This window comes from Trachypithecus francoisi, unplaced genomic scaffold (assembly GCF_009764315.1).
Source record: "Trachypithecus francoisi isolate TF-2019V2 unplaced genomic scaffold, Tfra_2.0 Lachesis_group6, whole genome shotgun sequence".
NCBI classification, from domain to species: Eukaryota; Metazoa; Chordata; class Mammalia; order Primates; family Cercopithecidae; genus Trachypithecus; species Trachypithecus francoisi.
In genome coordinates, this window is record NW_022681471.1 from 115,253,650 (window position 1) to 115,277,124 (window position 23,475).

The 23,475-nt window shown below is 40.9% G+C and overlaps 1 protein-coding gene across 1 annotated transcript in view; it reads left to right on the plus strand.

Moving 5' to 3' along the window:
• BCLAF3 (BCLAF1 and THRAP3 family member 3) overlaps positions 1 to 23,475 on the plus strand; it is an 83,731-nt gene that overhangs the window by 51,118 nt on the left and 9,138 nt on the right. The window contains 3 exon segments of the mRNA XM_033201034.1: positions 1,005 to 1,032; positions 2,639 to 2,728; positions 8,580 to 8,735. Of these exon segments, the coding sequence (XP_033056925.1) occupies positions 1,005 to 1,032; positions 2,639 to 2,728; positions 8,580 to 8,735 (274 nt within the window).

The window sequence follows — 23,475 nt, forward strand, 5'->3', positions numbered from 1 at the left end:
GTGCCTGTAATCCTAGCTACTCGGGAGGCTGAGGCAGGAGAATTGCTTGAACTTAGGAGGTGGAGTTTGCAGTAAGCCAAGATTGCGCCACTGCACTCCAGCCCAGGGAACAGAGCAAGACTCTGTCTCAAGAACAAACAAACAAAAATCCCGAGGCTCAGTGTGCCTGTTGGGGAGATTGGAGCAAGGTAGCAAGGGCCAGAGCAGAAAGAGCCATGGGGTCATGATGAGGAGTGTGGAAGTTATCTTGTTGCCAGTGGGGAATCCATGGGAAAGACTGAAGGTGGGCCTGTGGAAGGGGCTGAGAAGCATTGTGGAGAGATGCAGGATGTGACACGGAGAGGAATCCCCAAGGGCTGTGGAAATGAGGCTTTGGAGATCAGAGGAAGAGTCCAGGGAAGGACCTCCCTCCCAGATAGGACTGCCTGAGAAGAGCCCTTTGTGGCCTCAGTACCTCATGATGACGGGAGAGAGGAGGCTGTCGTTCCCTGCTGTGGCCCTGCAGTATCAGAGGCCTCAGCTCTGCCAGTGAGGGGACCCTGAGCCAGTCATACACCTTGCCTCTGATGAATGGGCTGGGTCATGAGCCATTGGTGCTTCCACCAGTAAGAGCCTGTTAGCAAGAAGGGGAGGAGGGCAGTGCTGCCAAAGGTTCTAGAGCAGTAATGATCTTTACACAAAACACACATTTCATATATGGTTTCGGGGGTTACAGCCCCCAGGAAGCCTATCCTTAGACCCCAGATTGAGAACCCTGGTTCAAGGAATGTTTTTCCCCATTGCTAACCTCCAACTTAGGTAAATAACATTTGTTGGAAAATGAGGCAAAATGACGGGTTTAGCCCTAATGACTATCATTTGTAATTTTAGTAGTGATAGATCATTGAGATTTCATTTGTGTGCTACTTTAATTGTTTCTGAAGGAGCTTTTTAAAATTATTCTTATTTGTTGGAAAAAAAGTTATACTAATAAAATATTCTTATTTTCTCTCTTTCCTTATTAGGGAAGATCAGAGTTCCAGTTTTTCAAAGGTAAAGAATATTCATACTGATGGATTCCAAAAACCCATGCATTTTATAAAATCAAATTTAAAAAAATGTATTGAAAAACCTTACATGGTAAGATCACAGTTCTAAAATTTTCATTTTTATAATTTTTCTTTTCCAATACATCGGAATGTACAGGGATCACCAATATTTTTCACGTTTGTAACTGTTCATTAAGTATATGTTATAAGATTCCGTTGATGCATAAAGTTATTATGACAGAAGAAATGGTCATTTCTTACTTGATTTAGTAGGATTTTATTGGATTCATTAAATAAAGCTAATAAATCTAGCTTTCTTAAGATTTTTTGGGGGGCCAGGTGCAGTGGCTCATGCTTGTAATCCTAGCACTTTGGGAGGCCAAGGCGGGAGGATTTCTTGAGCCCAGGAGTTCAAGACCAGCCTGGGCAACGTGGCTAGACCTCATCTCTACAAAAAAATAGTAATAATAATAATAAAAAAATTTCAAGAAAGATTTTTTGGGAACAACTCTTAAGATCTCTTGGAACATATTTATTAAGGCATAATTTACATACCATAAAATTCACCCATTTTAGGTGTACAATTTAATGATTTTTAGTAAATTAACCAAAGTGTGCAACCATTACTGTAGTCCACTTTTAGAATGTTTTCATTACCCAGTATGAGTCCTCATGCCTGTTTCGTTACTCCCCTTTGCCACCCCCAGCCAACACTAATCTACTTTCTGTCTTAAAGATTTGCCTTTATATAGAGCAGCTCACAAAATGGCAGCTAGCTTCCATAAGAACAGGCAAGTAATGGCGAGAAAGATGGAAGCCAGAGTTGGTAACCTAATTTCACGAGTGAAGTCTCATCCTTTACCATATTCTTTTTGCAAGAAGCAGCTTCCTAGGTCCTGCCCACATTTGAAGGGAGGGATAATTGGTTGGATCACTGGGAGCCATGTCAGCACTTGCCTAGTACAGTCCTCCCTCTGGCCAGACTCCACAGAAAGTGGAAATAATAGAAGGTGATAAGACTGTTGATTTTAGAAAAAGGAAACCATCTTGAGAATGAGCCCCATCTTTTCTGTTTCCACCAGAGGATTTTGGTTCCTCATAGTTACAGACTTACTAATGTAGTTCTTTCTCTTATTTCTGATACTTTTCTAGCCATGGCAAGAGCATCACCTCAAATCAGTTACCTGAGTCAGGAATACCTGCCTCCTGCAATGTTGAGGATTTGTATTCTTCTTAGGCAGTAGGAACCCTTTAGCAACTCCTGATAGTAATGGGTTTATTTCTCTCGTAGGTGCCTGAATAAATGCTAGATATATCCTCGATTTTCTCAAATTCACTCATTATATTATACACGAGTATGTTTTATACTTGTTACAGGCATAAATGATCCTGGCTCCTCACAAACTAGCATGGATCATGGTAGTCAAGGTTGAGGGTCAAGTTAGCATGGGTCAAGGAGGAGATGTGTATGTGCTCTACGGCTAAGCTCCTTGCTCCCTGCTTTGTGTTCTTAATCCTGTACATTTAAAATGTGTTTTCTAATGGTAAACAAGCTTTTAAAATAAACTTTAAAGTCTATTAACCCACACTACTACTTTTTTTTCATGCAGAATTATACTACGCAGAGAAAAGACATAATTACTCACAAACCATTTCAGGTTGAGGGAAATCGCCGAAACACGAGAGTAAGACCTTTTAAGGTATTGAGTGTTGTTTTCCATTTAATTCCAGCTTTGGTTTTATGCTTTGGACATAATGTTTTAGTGTTAGTAAATCAAGAGCTGTTTTGTAATATGATTTCAAATGGTAGCTATAAACTAGTATTTCTGGACATTTGTAGTTAACTGTAATCAATTTATTGATGACCCCTTTCCTTAGGACTTGATTTTCAATTTTTTTTTTTTTTTTTACCAGTAGAATCCTTTTCCAAATACTACATAGAAACACAAATACATAAAACAGATGCAGGTGGAGTGGCTCTAGGTGGGGGGACAGGCAAGACTGCAGACCCTCCCTTTAAGCCAGAACCTTTACCTCTAAGATACACGTGTAGAGCTGTAGAGCTTTCTCCAAGAATCACAGATTGAAAAACCCTGCCATGGACACACAACCCTTAGAGGTGTTCTGGATCATCACAGGAAGATTCTGGTCCAGGTAGCTTTGTTAAAGCATATTTTATCACACTCTAATTATTGGTACATCTGTATCTGATATGAATGATAATTTTTAATCAACCAATATGTTTGATTATCCAGAACACCTCATCCCCCAAATATATGGAGTTAGAATTATAATACAAGGTATTATATTTCTTTTTTTTTTTTGAGACGGAGTCTCCCTCTGTCATCCAGGCTGGAGTGCAGTGGCGTGATCTCGGCTCACTGCAACCTCTGCCTCCCGGATTCAAGCAATTCTCCTGCCTCAGCCTCCCAAGTAACTGGGATTACAGGCACGTGCCACCATGCCCAGCTAATTTTTGTATTTTTAGTAGAGACAGGGTTTCATCATGTTGGCCAGGCTGGTCTCAAACTCCTGACCTCAAGTGATCACCCACCTTGGCCTCCCAAAGTGCTGGGATTACAGGCTTGAACCACTGCACCTGGCCCAAGGTATTACATTTCTGTCTCCTTGCTCACAAAAGTTGAGGTGCTTTTAAAATCAATTTTGACAGTTTCTTGCCTGTAATAGGTACTTTATTCACATTTTTTACTCATATTGTCTCCCTCCCCTAAATAAAGGAAAGAATTTGAGCTTTTTGTGTAAAAGTGGCAGGCAGGCTTGATAGAGTAGTTAACTCATTAGGAGGAAGTTAGTATGAACAGAAAAGTAGTAGAAACTATCTAAAATTATGGACTAGAAGGTTAGTTGAGTGAGATCTATTAATATTGGCTTCTTGAGAGTCAAAATTTATAGATGTTGAAAGATTTTATTCAATGAGAGTAACGTAATTTGTAGGCATTGAATAGATTAAATTTTTAGCCAGTGGTTTGTGTATCTAAGAACATGTGTGACACGAAGTTTTTAAAAATAATTACGGCCGTAGAATATATACGTGTTTTATGCTATCTTTTGATCTCTTGAGTAATGGGGCATCACATCAACTGAAAATGTGATGTCTGCATAACTTACAGACAATATAGATGGGCTTTCAGATCTAAGTGCTTCCTACATGTTGTTCTGATTGGTCAGATATAGTTAATTATAGTATTTTTCTAAGAGCATCATAAGATTTATTTTCTGTTACCTTTTTTCTTTAAGGGAAGATACTTTAACATAAATTCATAGAAAAATGTTTTCAAGATATATATAACTTTACCTCTTGAGCAATCATTTAAAGTTATATAATGTTACATGAATGCTTAGAAGTGTACAATTCTTTGTAGTAAAATAGTGGGAAGAAATAATCCTTCCTAAGAAAAGGAAATATTTTGGTTGAGTACTGTAGCTCACACCTGTAATCCTAACACTTTGGGATGCTGAGACGGGTGGATCACTTGAGCTCAGGAGTTCGAGAAGAGCCTGGGCAACATGGCAAAACCCTGTCTCTACAAAAAATACAAAAATTAGCTGGGCATAGTGGCGTGCACCTATAGTCCCAGCTACTCAGGAGGCTGGGGTGGGAAGATCGCCTCAGCCTGGGAGGCAGAGGTTGCAGTGAGCCGAGATTGTGCCACTGCCCTCAGGCCTGGGCGACACAGTGAAGAGACCCTGTTCCAAAAGGAAAAAAAAAAAAGGAAATATTTTGCTAAAATTTACTTTTTACATAAATTGGACTAGTTCAAAGCGACGTAGTAATCACCTTAGAGGACACGTAGAAATGGATTGCATCAGTCTCAAGACTAGCTCTGATGTGTCAGGTTTGTGCAGATAGTCTTAACATTAGTGTCTCATTATAATTCTGTTTTACCTGAAATTTTCTGTAGCCTTAAGAAAATAATTGAAAAATAGGCCTGGCATAATTTTTTTTTTGTAAAATTATGTGCTTCATTATGTCTGACATACCCATTTCTGAAATAATTGTGAAAAGAGGAATCTGCTTTGTTTTGTTAACTATTCCACTGTAATACATCATTTGTGCATTTGTTTTCCCAATATGGCTCATAATCTGTTTCCTGTTATTAAGTACTCTGAGGATGGAAGTTAAATAAAATCAACCAAACACTAAATTTCAAAAAGAATAAAATCTATTTCTTTGGCCAAGTCTTTGAAAATTATTACAGAGTCTAAACATTGTACTTACTCTATTTAGATGTCTATATATTAGGCCATAATTTTAAAGCCATGGTTCAGTCTAGCATACATTTTGGCTTTCACTAAATTAGTAGCTTCATATTTTTGATGTTATGGGTCTTGCTGCAGCCAGTTCTCCCCTTTCACAACTTCATAACTGTCTTCTTGTTAAAAAGCAACAGCAGCTCGAGTAACAACAACTCACCTAAGACCCAATCTCTTTTCCTCCTGGCATTGCTTTAGTTGCTGGTTAATCTGAACTTTATTATCAAAAGGAAACAAATAGTGTTTAAAGAGGGTTGTTATTTAATGCAGCCATTGTAGTGTTTGTAAACAATTTTATTGACTTCTTCAGAGGCTAATAGTGTATTCAACCTTATAATAGTTTATTTAGGAGTTATTATTGTTTAGCTCTTCATGTTGAGGATATCTTGACTCATATCTGGCCGGGCATGGTGGCTCACGCCTGTAATCCCAGCACTTTGGGAGGCCGAGGTGGGCAAATCACTTGAGGTCAGAGTTCGAGACCAACCTGGCCAACTTAGTGAAACCCTGTCTCTACTAAAAATACAAAAATGAGCTGGGCGCAATGACATGTACCTGTAGTCCCAAGTACTCTGGAGGCTGAGGCAGGAGAATCGCTTGAACCCAGGAGGCAGAGGTTGCAGTGAGCCCAGATTGCACTACTGTACTTCAGCCTGGGTGACAGAGGGAAACTCTATCTCAAAAAAAAAAAAAAAAAAAAAATCTGGACTCATATCTGTAAAGGTGTATAAATATTTATTCAGACCCTAACTTTCTGTAAATGAAATGTGCTTTTGTTTGCTTTTGTAATTTTGGCTTCTGTTTTCAGCCTTAATCATTTACAAATAGTAACTCTTTCCCTGAAACATTCTAAAAGGGGCCACTATTAGTTTCATACCATTTGATTGGACCCTGGTCATGTAGTAGTTGGAATGTGACTCGGATGTTTTTTATTAAAAACAAATAATTGATTTAAAGACAAAACTCTTCTCATGCAACTTTGTGATGAAACATTTACATGTAACTAGGTTGTCTTTTCCTTTTTACTTGAGAAAATTGAGTACATGAGAACAAATTAGCAGATAATAAAGTTTATATATCAATCTTCTGAGTAAAATGCTCATTTTATTAAAAAAACACATTTGGGAATAAATTTAGTATGCAACGGCTGCTATTTTAAAGATATAGAATGTATAGCTTTTATTCTGACCCTTGTACCTACCTAATAAATGAGCACTGGTTGAGTTCTTAGCTCTTGAGTGGTAAGGCAAATGGAAGAATAAGACTTCCTGCTTGTGCCATTCAAATTAAATGCTCTTTTGTGCTTTTCAAGCATGGAGAGCCCTTTTCCTGGATCTTGGTAGACTCCTATTGGCAAAATCAGAAGCAGTAGCTGCGTCTCTAGTGCTCAGACCCAGCATCTCTACTCATTTTCAGCCCCTGAAGGAAAAGAGGTGGATCTGTTTAGTCTTTGTACCTTGCATATAATATTAGGTATGAATTTTGTTAAATAAGCTCAGAACAGTTTTATAGTTTACTATGCCTGAGAGAGGACGCTGGGTCACCAAAGTCTTTCTTTCTCTACCATATTTCTCTCTACTTCTTGGAATTAGATCTTCCAATATTCAAGTTATGCTGAACTGATCTTGTTAAAAGTTTCATTCAGCCCACGGTTTTTCTTCGTATGGCTTTAAGTTTATTTTCTATAGGAGAATTTAATTGAATGATTTTGGGGAAGAAATCCCTTTCATAATCAAGAACTTAATGCAGCTTCTTCCGTAAGTTGGCAAGTAGCTAAGTTTTTAAGATTTAGCAGGGCAGAGATAGACTCCATCTATGAACCTTTGCGCCACTGCTCCCATCTGTTTTAGATTATTCTAGGAGGACGCTTGGAAATGCAGGGAGACACGAGCAGTGTGTGATATGGGAAAGTGAGGGAGGGAGATTTGGAGAATTGTTTGGGAAGGTTTGGAGAGGATTGGTTCACGACTGACAAAACTGAGGACTGTTTTCCTCTTCCACCCCCAGCAGTAAATTAACAAGGGACCATTTCTCTTATCAACCACATGAGAAACACACGAATATCCGTTGTCCTCTTATGTCTAATGTAGTGCTGCACAGTATATGCAGGCTAGGAAATGTTCTTTTTAAGTAATCGGTCTTTTGTAGTGAAGAAAGATTTGTTTGAAGGTATTAACAGGAATAAAGTTAAAATATTTTTTGATTCTTAAATAGATATTGATACTTAATACCTTTCCCTCTCATTGGGATTTGATGTATTTCACTATGAATCAGAAGAATAATTTTAGTTCATTAGAGGTTCTGAACATTTTATTTTGTTAGCATGATGAATTTCAAGAATTAATTTCAAATTCTTTTCTTTTTTTATTTTTTTGTAGAGACAGAGTCTCGCTCTGTTGCCCAGGCTGGTCTTGAACTCCTGGCCTCAAGCAGTCCTCCCACCTGTCTCCCAAAGTGCTGGGATTGTAGGTGTGAGCCACTGTGCCTGCCCTCAAAATCTTTTAACTTAACAGTTTTCAAAATTTGGTTTGATATAGGTTTTGTTGTTGTTGTTTTGTTTTTTTGAGACAGGGTCTCGCTCTGTCACCCAGGCTGGAGTGTGGTGGCACAATCACAGCTTACTGCAGCCTCTACCTCCAAGACTCAAGCTATCTCCCACCTCAGCCTCCTGAGTAGCTGGGACTACAGGCATGAGCCACCATGCCCAGCTAAGAATAAAAATTAAAAATATATATTAATATATAAAATGAGCTAGGAAGCCAGCTTGAGAGAAACATACTTTGTCACCATCATTAACTCTTTCTGTTTTAATATCCATAAGGCCTAGAATGCAGACAGTTCCAAGTATCAGACAATTTTTCATCTGTTTTTTGTTTTGTTTTGTTTGAGATAGGGTCTTACTCTGCCACCCAGGCTGGAGTGCAGCGGCGCTCTTTTGTGCTTTTCAAGCATAGAGAGCAGTGACTCGCTACCACCTCCGTCTCCCAGGTTCCAGCAATTCTCCTGCCTTATCCTCCTGAGTAGCTAGGATTACAGGTGCCTGCCACCACACCTGGCTCATTTTTGTATTTTTAGTAGAGGCGGGGTTTCACCATGCCAGGCTGGTCTCGAACTCCTGACCTCAAGCGATCAGCTTGAGGAGTTCCGCCTCGGTCTCCCAAAGTGCTGGCATTACAGGCGTGAGCTACGGCACCCAGCCACCCACTCATCTGTTTACTAATAAAATAGACTTGGAAGGTGTAGTTTTAACATTTAATTCCTTTTTTTCCTTCACAGAGCAACTTTAGAGGTGGCAGATGCCAGCCCAATTATAAATCAGGCCTGGTACAGAAGAGCTTGTACATTCAGGCTAAGTATCAGCGTTTACGGTTCACTGGCCCAAGGGGATTTATCACTCATAAATTCAGAGAAAGATTAATGAGAAAAAAGAAGGTTAGTTGAATTATAATGATTTTAAAATGTTTAGTGACATTTAAACTCCTAAATTATCTATGTTCATTAGATAAATTGGTTTTTCATTTAATTTTAAGAAACAACCTGGGTTTTTAAATGTTCTTGTCGCATGATAGTTGAATAAGAACCTCAGGGAGGTAATGGTAATACAGTTGTGAGACTGCGTAACCTTAAAATGCTTTTAGGCATTATGCCTCAAATACTTTGCATATATTAGCTGTTTGAACTTTTGACTTTAGAATTTCTGTTGTATGGTTAATCTTTGAAATGGAAACTAAGGTAAAGCCTTTTAATTGATGTATTTTAGTCTTATACAATTATCTGAGTGAATTATCTGAGTGCCAAAAAAATTTTGAATATATACAAAGGGTGCGTAATTGCAAAATACACTAACTCTTTCTTTTCCCCATTCATGTATTTTTTTTGTTGGGGTAAAATACGTATAATACAGAATTAGCCATTGTAACCATTTTTAAGTAGCATTAAGTACATACAGTTCAGCTACTCTAATTTCATTCACAGTGCTGTGCACTCATCACCATTATATGCTCTTTTTCAATATATGTTTTTAATCGACAAGTAAAAATTACATCTATTTATGGTGTTCAACATGATGTTTTGATATATGTATACATTATGGAATGGCTAAATCAAGCAAATACCCATTACTTCACATACTTATTTTTTTTGTGTTGAGAACACTTAAAATATACTCTCTTAGCAATTTTCAAGTGTCCAATATATTGTAATTAACTGTAGTCACCATGACGTATAATACATCTTTTGAATGTATTCCTTCTGTGTAACTGATATTTTGTGTTGATGCTTTGACCAACTTCTTCCCAATCCCTCCAGCCTCTGGTAACCACCATTCTGCTCTGTTTCTATGAGTTTGACTTTTTTTTTTTTGATTCCACATATAGGTGAGATTATGTGGTATTTGTGTACCTGGCTTATTTCACTTAACATAGTATCCTTCAGATTAATCCATGTTGTCATAAATGACAGGATTTCCTTCTTTTTAAGGCTGAATGGTATTCCATTGTATATATATACATTTTCTTTATTCATTCAGCTGTTGATAGATACTGAGGTTGATTCCATTATGCTAACGCTTAATATTTTTATTCCTAACTCCCCAAACTTGTTATAACTCTTCTTTAAATTTTTAAGTTTTTAATTTTTTGAGGCAGAGTTTTGCTCTTGTTCCCCAGGCCGGAGTGCAATGGCACAATCTCAGCTCAGTGCAACCTCCGCCTCCTGGGTTCAAGTGATTCTCCTGTCTCAGCCTCCCAAGTAGCTGGAATTACAGGCGCCTGCCACTACGCCTGGCTAATTTTTGTATTTTTATTAGAGATGGGGTTTGTCCATGTTGGCCAGGCTGGTCTCGAGCTGCTGACCTCAGGTGATCCACCCTCCTCGGCCTCCCAAAGTGCTGGGATTACAGGCGTGAGCCACCATGCCCAGCCGATAACTCTTTTTTTTTTTTTTTATTATACTTTAAGTTCTAGGGTACATGTGCATAACGTGCAGGTTTGTTACATATGTATACTTATGCCATGTTGGTGTGCTGCACCCATCAACTCGTCAACACCCATCAATTCATCATTTATATCATGTATAACTCCCCAATGTAATCCCTCCCTCCTCCCCCCTCCCCATGATAGGCCCCAGTGTGTGATGTTCCCCTTCCCGAGTCCAAGTGATCTCATTGTTCAGTTCCCACCTATGAGTGAGAACATGCGGTGTTTGGTTTTCTCTTCTTGTGATAGTTTGCTAAGAATGATGGTTTCGGCGGGCGCGGTGGCTCAAGCCTGTAATCCCAGCACTTTGGGAGGCCGAGACGGCGGATCACAAGGTCGGGAGATCGAGACCATCCTGGCTATACGGTGAAACCCCGTCTCTACTAAAATACAAAAACTAGCCGGGCGAGGTGGCGGGCGCCTGTAGTCCCAGCTACTCGGGAGGCTGAGGCAGGAGAATGGCGGAAACCCGGGAGGCGGAGCTTGCAGTGAGCTGAGATCTGGCCACTGCACTCCAGTCCGGGCGACAGAGCGAGACTCCGCCTCAAAAAAAAAAAAAAAAAAAAAAAAAAGAATGATGGTTTCCAGCTGCATCCATGTCCCTACAAAGGACAAAACTCATCCTTTTTGATGGCTGCATAGTATTCCATGGTGTATATGTGCCACATTTTCTTAATCCAGTCTGTCACAGATGGACATTTGGGTTGATTCCAAGTCTTTGCTATTGTGAATAGTGCCGCAATAAACATACGTGTGCATGTGTCTTTGTAGTAGAGTATTTATAATCCTTTGGGTATATACCCAGTAGTGGGATGGCTGGCTCATATGGTACATCTAGTTCTAGATCCTTGAGGAATCGCCATACCTTTTCCATAATGGTTGAACTAGTTTACAATCCCACCAACAGTGTAAAAGTGTTCCTATTTCTCCACATCCTCTCCAACACCTGTTGTTTCCTGACTTCTTAATGATTGCCATTCTAACTGGTGTGAGATGGTATCTCATTGTGGTTTTGATTTGCATTTCTCTGATGGCGAGTGATGATGAGCATTTTTTCATGTGTCTGTTGGCTGTATGGATGTCTTCTTTTGACAAATGTCTGTTCATATCCTTTCCCCACTTTTTGATGGGGTTGTTTGTTTTTTTCTTGTATATTTGTTTGAGTTCTTTGTAGATTCTGGATATTAGCCCTTTGTCAGATGAGTAGGTTGCAAAAATTTTCTCCCATTCTGTAGGTTGCCTGTTCACTCTGATGGTAGTTTCTTTTGCTGTGCAAAAGCTCTTTAGTTTAATTAGATCCCATTTGTCAATTTTGGCTTTTGCTGCCGTTGCTTTTGGTGTTTTAGACATGAAGTCCTTGCCCATGCCTATGTCCTGAATGGTACTACCTAGATTTTCTTCTAGGGTTTTTATGGTATTAGGTCTAACATTTAAGTCTCTAATCCATCTTGAATTAATCTTCGTATAAGGGGTAAGGAAAGGATCCAGTTTCAGCTTTCTACTTATGGCTAGCCAATTTTCCCAGCACCATTTATTGAATAGGAATCCTTTCCCCATTTCTTGTTTCTCTCAGATTTGTCAAAGATCAGATGGCTGTAGATGTGTGGTATTATTTCTGAGGACTCTGTTCTGTTCCATTGGTCTATATCTCTGTTGTGGTACCAGTACCATGCTGTTTTGGTTACTGTAGCCTTGTAGTATAGTTTGAAGTCAGGTAGCGTGACGCCTCCAGCTTTGTCCTTTTGACTTAGGATTGTCTTGGCAATGCGGGCTCTTTTTTGGTTCCATATGAACTTTAAAGCAGTTTTTTCCAATTCTGTGAAGAAACTCATTGGTAGCTTGATGGGGATGGCATTGAATCTATAAATAACCTTGGGCAGTATGGCCATTTTCACGATATTGATTCTTCCTATCCATGAGCATGGTATGTTCTTCCATTTGTTTGTGTCCTCTTTGATTTCACTGAGCAGTGGTTTGTAGTTCTCCTTGAAGAGGTCCTTTACATCTCTTGTAAGCTGGATTCCTAGGTATTTGATTCTCTTTGAAGCAATTGTGAATGGAAGTTCATTCCTGATTTGGCTCTCTGCTTGTCTGTTACTGGTGTATAAGAATGCTTGTGATTTTTGCACATTAATTTTGTATCCTGAGACTTTGCTGAAGTTGCTTATCGGCTTAAGGAGATTTTGGGCTGAGACAATGGGGTTTTCTAAATATACAATCATGTCATCTGCAAACAGGGACAATTTGACTTCTTCTTTTCCTAACTGGATACCCTTGATTTCTTTCTCTTGCCTGATTGCCCTAGCCAGAACTTCCAACACTATGTTGAATAGGAGTGGTGAGAGAGGGCATCCCTGTCTTGTGCCAGTTTTCAAAGGGAATTTTTCCAGTTTGTGCCCATTCAGTATGATATTAGCTGTGGGTTTGTCATAAATAGCTCTTATTATTTTGAGGTACGTTCCATCAATACCGAATTTATTGAGCGTTTTTAGCATAAAGGGCTGTTGAATTTTGTCAAAAGCCTTTTCTGCATCTATTGAGATAATCATGTGGTTCTTGTCTTTGGTTCTGTTTATATGCTGGATTACGTTTATTGATTTGCGAATGTTGAACCAGCCTTGCATCCCAGGGATGAAGCCCACTTGATCATGGTGGATAAGCTTTTTGATGTGCTGCTGAATCCGGTTTGCCAGTATTTTATTGAGAATTTTTGCATCGATGTTCATCAGGGATATTGGTCTAAAATTCTCTTTTTTGTTGTGTCTCTGCCAGGCTTTGGTATCAGGATGATGTTGGCCTCATAAAATGAGTTAGGGAGGATTCCCTCTTTTTCTATTGATTGGAATAGTTTCAGAAGGAATGGTACCAGCTCCTCCTTGTACCTCTCTGGTAGAATTCAGCTGTGAATCCATCTGGTCCTGGACTTTTTTTCGTGGGTAGGCTATTAATTGTTGCCTCAATTTCAGAGCCTGCTATTGTCTATTCAGGGATTCAACTTCTTCCTGGTTTAGTCTTGGGAGAGTGTAAGTGTCCAGGAAATTATCCATTTCTTCTACATTTTCTAGTTGATTTGCATAGAGGCATTTATAGTATTCTCTGATGGTTGTTTGTATTTCTGTGGGGTCAGTGGTGATATCCCCTTTATCATTTTTTATTGCGTCTATTTGATTCCTCTCTCTTTTCTTCTTTATTAGTCTTGCTAGTGGTCTGTCAATTTTGTTGATCTTTTCAAAAAACCAACTCCTGGATTCATTGATTTTTTGGAGGGTTTTTTGTGTCTCTATCTCCTTCAGTTCTGCTCTGATCTTAGTTATTTCTTGCCTTCTGCTAGCTTTTGAAAGTGTTTGCTCTTGCCTGTCTAGTTCTTTTAATTGTGATGTTAGAGTGTCAATTTTAGATCTTTCCTGCTTTCTCTTGTGGGCATTTAGTGCTATAAATTTCCCTCTACACACTGCTTTAAATGTGTCCCAGAGATTCTGGTATGTTGTATCTTTGTTCTCATTGGTTTCAAAGAACATCTTTATTTCTGCCTTCATTTCGTTATGTACCAGTAGTCATTCAGGAGCAGGTTGTTCAGTTTCCATGTAGTGAGCAGTTTTGATTGAGTTTCTTAGTCCTGAGTTCTAGTTTGATTGCACTGTGGTCTGAGAGACAGTTTGTTATCATTTCTGTTCTTTGACATTTGCTGAGGAGTGCTTTACTTCCAAGTATGTGGTCAATTTTGGAATAAGTGCGATGTGGTGCTGAGAAGAATGTATATTCTGTTGATTTGGGGTGGAGAGTTCTATAGATGTCTATTAGGTCCGCTTGGTGCAGAGATGAGTTCAATTCCTGGATATCCTTGTTAACTTTCTGTCTCGTTGATCTGTCTAATGTTGACAGTGGAGTGTTGAAGTCTCCCATTATTATTGTATGGGAGTCTAAGTCTCTTTGTAGGTCTCTAAGGACTTGCTTTATGAATCTGGGTGCTCCTGTATTGGGTGCATATATATTTAGGAGAGTTAGCTCTTCCTGTTGAATTGATCCCTTTACCATTATGTAATGGCTTTCTTTGTCTCTTTTGATCTTTGATGGTTTAAAGTCTGTTTTATCAGAGACTAGGATTGCAACCCCTGCTTTTTTTTGTTCTCCATTTGCTTGGTAGATCTTCCTCCATCCTTTTATTTTGAGCCTATGTATGTCTCTGCATGTGAGATGGGTCTCCTGAATACAGCAGACTGATGGGTCTTGACTCTTTATCCAGTTTGCCAGTCTGTGTCTTTTAATTGGAGCATTTAGTCCATTTACATTTAAGGTTAATATTGTTATGTGTGAACTTGATCCTGCCATTATCATATTAACTGGTTATTTTGCTCTTTAGTTGATGCAGTTTCTTCCTAGCCTCGGTGGTCTTTACATTTTGGCATGTTTTTGCAATGGCTGGTACCGGTTGTTCCTTTCCATGTTTAGGGCTTCCTTCAGGGTGTCTTGTAAGGCAGGCCTGGTGGTGACAAAATCTCTAAGCATTTGCTTATCTGTAAAGGATTTTATTTCTCCTTCACTTATGAAACTTAGTTTGGCTGGATATGAAATTCTGGGTTGAAAATTCTTTTCTTTAAGAACGTTGAATATTGGCCCCCACTCTCTTCTGGCTTGTAGAGTTTCTGCCGAGAGGTCTGCTGTTAGTCTGATGGGCTTCCCTTTGTGGGTAACCCGACCTTTCTCTCTGGCTGCCCTTAAGATTTTTTCCTTCATTTCAACTTTGGTGAATCTGGCAATTATGTGTCTTGGAGTTGCTCTTCTGGAGGAGTATCTTTGTGGTGTTCTCTGTATTTCCTGAATTTGAATGTTGGCCTGCCCTACTAGGTTGGGGGAGTTCTCCTGGATGATATCCTGAAGAGTGTTTTCCAACTTGGTTCCATTTTCCCCCTCACTTTCAGGCACCCCAATCAGACGTAGATTTGGTCTTTTTACATAATCCCATACTTCTTGCAGGCTTTGTTCATTTCTTTTTCTTCTTTTTTCTTTTGGTTTCTCTTCTCGCTTCATTTCATTCATTTGATCCTCAATCGCTGATACTCTTTCTTCCAGTTGATCGAGTCGGTTACTGAAGCTTGTGCATTTGTCACGTATTTCTCGTGTCATGGTTTTCATCTCTGTCATTTCGTTTATGATCTTCTCTGCATTAATAAGTCTAGCTGTCAATTCTTCCACTCTTTTTTCAAGATTTTTGGTTTCTTTGCGCTGGGTACGTAATTCCTCCTTTAGCTCTGAGAAGTTTGATGGACTGAAGCCTTCTTCTCTCATCTCGTCAAAGTCATTCTCTGACCAGCTTTGATCCGTTGCTGGCGATGGGCTGCGCTCCTTTGCAGGGGGAGATGCGCTCTTATTTTTTGAATTTCCAGCTTTTCTGCCCTGCTTCTTCCCCATCTTTGTGGTTTTATCTGTCTCTGGTCTTTGATGATGGTGACGTACTGATGGGGTTTTGGTATAGGTGTCCTTCCTGTTTGATAGTTTTCCGTCTGACAGTCAGAAGGACTGTCTGTTGGTCTGTTGGAGATTGCTTGAGGTCCACTCCAGACCCTGTTTGCCTGGGTTGCTGAAGATAGAATATTGCTGAACAGCGAGTGTACCTGTCTGATTCTTCCTTTGGAAGTTTCCTCTCAGGGGTGACTCCACCCTGTGAGGTGTGGGGTGTCAGACTGCCCCTAGTGGGGGATGTCTCCCAGCTAGGCTACTCAGGGGTCAGGGACCCACCTGAGCAGGCAGTCTGTCCGTTCTCGGATCTCAACCTCCGCGTTGGAAGATCCACGGCTCTCCCCAAAGCTGTCAGACAGAGTCGTTCGCGTCTGCACCGGCCCCCGCTGCTTCCCCTATTGGACTTCAGCTGTGGGCTGTCCCCAGAGGTGGAGTCTACAGAGACAGGCAGGCTTCCTTGAGCTGCTGTGAGCTCCACCCAGTTCGAGCTTCCCAGTGGCTTTGTTTACCTACTTAAGCCTCAGCAATGGCGGGCGCCCCTCCCCCAGCCTAGCTGCTGCCTTGCGGATAGATCGCCGCAGACTGCTGAGTTAGCAGTGAGGGAGGCTCCGTGGGCGTGGGACCCTCCCGGCCAGGTGTGGGATATATTCTCCTGGTGTGCCTGTTTCCTTAAAGCGCAGTATTGGGGTGGGAGTTACCCGATTTTCCAGGTGTTGTGTGTCTCAGTTCCCCTGGCTAGGAAAACGGATTTCTTCCCCCTTGCGCTTCCAGGTGAGGCGATGCCTCGCCCTGCTTCAGCTCTCGCTGGTCAGGCTGCAGCAGCTGACCAGCACCGATTGTCCGGCACTCCCTAGTGAGATGACCCCAGTACCTCAGTTGAAAATGCAGAAATCACGGTCTTCTGTGTCGCTCGCGCTGGGAGTTGGAGACTGGAGCTGTTCCTATTCGGCCATCTTGCTCCGCCCTCCGATAACTCTTAATGTTAATAAAAAGTTTCTTTACTTGGTAATTGGAATTGCATACTCTTTAGTTGTGGATTGATTTTCTTTGAATGAACCATGGTAGTATTTGAAAAATCAGCATAAGGCCAGGAGTGGTAGTTCACACCTGTAGTCCCAGCACTTTGGGAGGCCCAGGAGAGAGGATTGCTTGAGCCCAGGAGTTCGAGACCAGCCTGGGCAACATAGCAAGACCCTACCTCTAGAAAAAAATAAAAGATAAATAAACTGGGCATGGTGGTATGTTCCTGTAGTCCCAGCTACTTGGAGGCCGAGGTGGAAGGACTGCTTGAGCCTAGGAGGTCAGGGCTGCAGTGAGCTGTGATCATACCACTGTACTCCAGCCTGGGTATAAAAGAAAAGAAAAAGGGTGGCAGAGAGAGAGAGAGAGAAAGAACAGAGAGAGAGAGAGAGAATGCAGCATAAATATGCCATAAAATTAACTTCTACAAAATAATTATATTTTAAATGAGAATTGCTGGGCATACTGGTACATGCCTGTAGTCCCAACGACTTGGGAGGCTGAGACGGAAGGATAGCTCAAGCCCAGGAGTTCAATGCCAGCCTGGGCAACATAGCAAGACCCCCAACTTAAAAAAAAAAAAGAACAGGAAGAGAAAAAAAGAGATGAGAACAGTAGCATTATATCAGTAAGTGAGGCATGTTTGTCAATTCATAGGCTCATTTTTGCTCATGATTTGAGGGTAATACTTTCTTCTGAGAAATGTGTGTATCTCTGGTATTGCTATTGAGTAGCCCAACTGTGGTTTTATAACTTATAATCATAAATGTGTTCTTAAATACTTACGCTTATGAAGCCTTTACACTGAACTTGCTTAATGATTTTTGTAAATCTTAACACTTTTCAAAAGATGAATGAGTAGAATGAAGTTGGCAACTTATTTTTTTACGTTTTAGAGTTAAATAGAGTATCTTATGTCACACACATACACCCCCAGTTTTAACTGAGTACCTTAGAAGATTTCTAATTTCACCATGTATGTCACTCATGGTTTTAGGAAAGCCATCTCTTTATTTATTTATTTTTGAGATGGAGTTTCACTCTTGTTGCCCAGGCTGAAGTACAATGGCACCATCTCAGTTCACTGCAACCTCTGCCTCCTGGGTTCCAGTGATTCTCCTGCCTCAGCCTCCTGAGTAGCTGGGATTACAGGCGCCTGCCACCACGCCCAGCTAATTTTTGTATTTTTAGTAGAGATGGGGTTTTACCATATTGGCCAGGCTGGTCTCGAACCCCTGACCTCATGTGATTCACCTGCCTCGGCCTCCCAAAGTGCTGGCATTACAGACGTGAGCCACTGTGCCCAGCCCCATCTCTTTTTTTTTTTTTTTTTTTTTGAGACAGGGTCTCGCTCTGTCGCCCAGGCTGGAGTGCAGTGGCCAGATCTCAGCTCACTGCAAGCTCCGCCTCCCGGGTTTACACCATTCTCCTGCCTCAGCCTCCCCAGTAGCTGGGACTACAGGCGCCCGCCACCTCGCCCGGCTAGTTTTTTGTATTTTTTAGTAGAGACAGGGTTTCACCATGTTAGCCAGGATGGTCTCGATCTCCTGACCTCGTGATCTGCCCGTCTCGGCCTCCCAAAGTGCTGGGATTACAGGCTTGAGCCACCGCGCCCGGCCCCCATCTCTTTTTTTAAAGTGTCGATGGAATCATTTTCCCATCTCGTATATCTCCCCACTGTCAGGCTGTGCCAGGGCTTAGGTAGAGATGCTGCTTCTCTTCCTGCCTTGTGTAGCAAGTTTCTTTGCAGCAGACCTTTCAGATATTTGTCCCCAGTCACAGATGGCAGCCTGACTGTTTTCAGGGGAGCTACTCATTGATTCTCACTCAAGGAAAATGACTGAGGCAGGCCTTCTCTTCAGTTTCAAGGTTGGGTTTCTGGTACATGGTGCCTGTTTGTTTTCTTTTAGCTCTGTGCTAACTTGGAGTTTTAGCTTGACTCTATTTTTGCTCCATCTTTTTCAGTGACTTGGGGCTGCTGAGTGCTTACCTGACTCTCAGCTTCAGCTTATCGTTTCTATATATCATGAATCTTGCTCCATTTTGTTATTCTTTTCTTTGCCTCAGTTTGCCCAATTCCTGCTGACCACCCCATTCTTCCAGACTACATTGCTCACCAGCCCCACTTCACAGCAAATAGAAATCAGAAATCAGGCCTTCATCACAGGACATAAGAAGTATATCCTAGAAGAAGCTACAGGCTGCTACGGGTTTCCAATCTTTAGGCCTAGGCTGTTTGTATCATCTAAAATGTAGCAGTTATAGTTAGGGTTCAGCGCTGGTCACAGCCTAACCTTCCTGTTGCCCTTCACTGCCGTCTGGCTGCATTAGCAGTGTCTCAACACACTGAATTTTTTTTTTTAATTAGTATCTACTATTCTTTCAGTGTCTACTACCTGTTTTTCTTAAGCCCACCCTTCTGGATGCTGCTTCATATATCTTTCTATTGCAGCCACTTTGACATGGAGTTTTCCAATCTGGCTACTGTCAGTGCCTGCAAGCAAGCCAGAGCCAGAATTTTTATAGATTTGTGTTTGAACAAAGCCCAGCTCTACGAGTACAGCATCAACTCGGTTACCTTACTATTAACACCCTACTCAACAGCTGGGCTCCACTCTCCTAACCTTTAGAGAAAGGAATGAGGCATTGAAGCTGTTCTGTTTGTGCCAGGGTCTGAAGTAAGATACCTGAGACTAACTTGGCCTTTCATCTGTCCAAGTAGTATTGTGTACTCTGAAATCCCGTTCCATGTGTATAAACTGATGGCTTAGACCTATTAGTCCATTTTATCTGAGGCCTTTGTGCCCTCAAAAAAAGAGTGAAGGCCTGGAGACTCTGGTTTCTTCCAGTGTTGCTTTCCCTTTCCCTTAAATTAGGGACATTTTTACTCAAGTAGTGTTCCTGGGTGTGAGGTACCATTTATATGACTCTTCATCCCAAGCTTTAGCATCAGAGGGAACTTGGAAGAAGGGTCTTCCTTAGAGGGAAATCTTAGTCTGAGCAGCATCTCTGCATTGCTTTGGCTTTTTGCCCCGCTAGAGAGTTCATTCTTTTGGCAGTTATTAGACCACCACCTAGACTCATTAAGGATGCATCATTAATTAATCTAAGTGCCCTGGAACCTTCTTGAGTCTGAAATTGGATGTGAACCTACTTATTCCCATATACCTTAAAGTCCACCAGGAAGATTTAGACAGATCTTGCCTGGATTCCTCACTCCCCTGCCATATTGAAATGCTTGGGTGATCACTCATGGCTGGGAGGTCTTGCATTTCCTCATCTGTAGTACAGTCTGGTGATTGCGCCATCCTATGCCATGGACTTCCTGTCTCCGACAAAAAGCAGCTTTGGGGAGTGGTGGTGGTGGTGGGGATCATAGATATGCTCCTAATACATCTTCTGCTTCCACTTACCAGAATGATGGTGGCTTCCCTAAACTGCATTGCTCTCCAGCTGCCTACAAAGTAGTCAGATTCCCAAGCAGTAGTAGATAAGTACAGAACGGAAATTCTTCCTCATTCATCATGTACTTGTCATACTCCGTTGTGGCTCCCTAAGTCCCTTTTACTGTGTTTGCTTTCTCTTGGATTCTGTGCTTGGGCTGGAAGATGAAGAGGTGGGAGGAATGTCTATTACTACCTGGAATAAGGCTTGTCTTTAATCCACTAGCATTCAGAAGTACCCCCAGGAAGCATCCTCTGCTCATCATAGGAAGTTTTCAGAAACTCTTGAGAGTCTGATTATATACTAGATTGGAACAAAGAAGCTAGTAAGAATTAATGAAGTCACCTCTGGGAACATTGCCTCTGAAAAACTGTAAGTAATAGTGCATTTGGTCGGGAAGGCAAGGAGTTCCAAGGCAGTGGAGATCCAAGGAGCATTCTCCAGCAGCCCTCAGGTGCTGTGGTGCTTACCAGAGCTCTGCCCATGGATAGGAAAGGAAGAGAGAAGAAGGCATAATGACAGTGCAGGAAGGAAGTTAGAGACTGGAATTCGTGGTTTTGGGGGGTTGAAAGAAACCTTGAAAGTCACGGAGTACGAAGATAGAACAGGGACCAAGATCAGCTGAATCAACAAAAATCTAGTATACACTTACCAGGTCCCTTGAGCTGAAGTGTGCCAGGGTGCAAAGGAAGTGTTGCATAAGGGCATCGTCGCTTTCAAGTGCTTAGGATCTGGAGTCTTCAGTTTCACTACCTACGTCTCTGCCTTCTGTCTTACTTGGTTTTGTCTTCCTCCATGCATTCTTTTAAAATGTAAGCATTTCCTAGTGTGATGTGATATTATTCTCTTTTCTTAATCCTCCTTCTTGTCTTCATTGCCCTTACCTCCTCCCAAGATTTCAGCCATCAGACATCTGTTGATGTCTTCAACCCTGACTACTCTACAGACCTCCAGATTGTCAGCTGCCTCCCAGACACCCTCACGTGGATGTCCTAAAAGCACCTCAAATTTAGCATGTTTAAAATCAAACTTGCAGCTGGGCGCAGTGGCTCACACCTGTAATCCCAGCACTTTGGGAGGCCGAGGTAGGCGGATCACCTGAGCTCAGGAGTTCGAGACCAGCCTGGCCAACATGGTGAAACCCCATTTCTACTAAAAAAATACAAAAACTTGGCCGGGCGTGGTGGTGCACACTTGTAATCCCAGCTACTCAGGAGGCTGAGACATGAGATTTACTTGAACCCAGGAGGCGGAGGTAGCAGTGAGATGAGGTCACATCACAGGACTCCAGCCTGGGTGACAGAGCGAGACTCCGTTTCAAAAAAAAATCAAACTTGCACTGAAACATGCTGCAGCATGAAAGACCCTTAAAAATATGATGCTAAGTGACAGAAGCCAGACACAAAAGACCATATATTGTATGATTCAATTTATATGAAATGTCCAAAATGGGCAAATCTATAGGGACAGAAAGTAAATTAGTGGTTGCCAGTGACTCGAGGGTGAGGGGAAAATTGAAAGCAGGTATGGGTTATTGCTAATGGGTATGGGATTTCTTTTTAGGGTAAGAAAAATATTCTAAAGCTGATTGTGGTGATTGATGGTTGCACAACTCTGTGAATATACTAAAAGGCTACTGAATTATACACTTGAAATGGGTGAACTGTATATTCTATGGATTACATCTCAGTAAAGCTGTTAAAAATTATATCAGACTTGCTGTCCTCCCCCAACCACTCATTTTCCCTCAGGTCCCCTAGCTCTCGAAGCTAGCCAAGCCAAGCTAGAAACATGTCCTACTAATTCTCCCAGTTCTCCTTCCAACTTTAATAGTTTCAAGTCTTCTCGTTTCCATCACTCATTCATTACTCCATTTGATTCATCCATTTTAATGGCTGCATATTATTCCACTCTATGGATGTATTAATTATTTATTTCAGTGCTCTTCAACCTTTTTGCTCCATACTCTATAAAGTTTTGAAAAGTTATCTACCTTCTTGCACATTTGTAGGTTATCTAACATTTTTATCATAATTATTGTATAGGATACAATTTCTGGCATATTATAAACACTGACAGTCTTAAAACTGTTACATTATATTTTTAAATCTCTTTGGAGGAACCTACATACCACAGGAATTCGATAACTAATCCTATCATTTTTTTTAAATACACAAATTCTTTTAACAGTGAGAAATCTTACATTGTTCCTTTTTTGCCTTGAATTGGACTTCATTCCACTTCCTCCATATAATTTTTTTTTTTTTTTTTTTTTTGAGATAGGTCTCACCCTGTCACCCAGGCTGGAATGCAGTGGCATAATCTCAGCTCACTGCAACCTCCACCTCCTGGTTTCAAGTGATTCTTCTGCTTTAGCCTCCCAAGTAGCTGGGACTACAGGCACGTGCCACAATGCCTGGCTAAGTTTTTATATCTTTTGGTAGAGAAGGGGTTTCACCATGTTGGCCAGGCTGGTCTCGAACCCCTGACCTCTAGTGATCTGCCCGCCTCGGCCTCCCAAAGTGCTGGGATTACAGGCATGAGCTGCTGCGCCTGGCCCCTCCATAAAATTTTATCTTTAAAAGTGTTTTGTTGATCACCAAATCTATTTGGTGCGTAATGTTAATTAGATTTCTGTGACTATTAAGTGTTAAATATTTCCTCTGGATTGAATTAATATTACAGTTGATCAAAATGCCATAAATGTATTATAAGTTTTGTTCAGTATTGATGAAACAAAAGAAGTTTTATTGCAAATGCATTTTTTCAATTAGTTTATGTATTCATAGATACTGTTGCTAGTAGAATAATATAGTATTCAAGTATTCTATTTTTTTATAGATATAAGTGCTGAGAAGCCCTATTTATATGATTATATAGATGGGAATTAAGGAACTTCTATTTGTAGGAATGCCACTCAGTTCTTTGGACTCACTCTGAATTTTAGGCCAAACAAATCACATACTGATCTATCATCAGAAAGTATTTTGAATGTTCTATCACTGATAGCTTGATTTTGTCATCCTTCAATTTTATTAAACAAAGGCAAAGAATTGGGAACCATCTGACTTGCAGAAGTATGCTATTTATTGCTAGTTGTTAATGTTGGTTCCCTTTCTTGACACCAAACCAGTGTTTCAAATTACCCCTTTCCTGGAGGTCTGCAGGTGATACACAATAGTAAGATTCAAAGTGAGAAGAAGGTGTATGTTTCTCATGTAAGGTGGGAGGTAAGGAACCAGCCTTAACCAATTGCGCAGGCAGGATAATTTTAG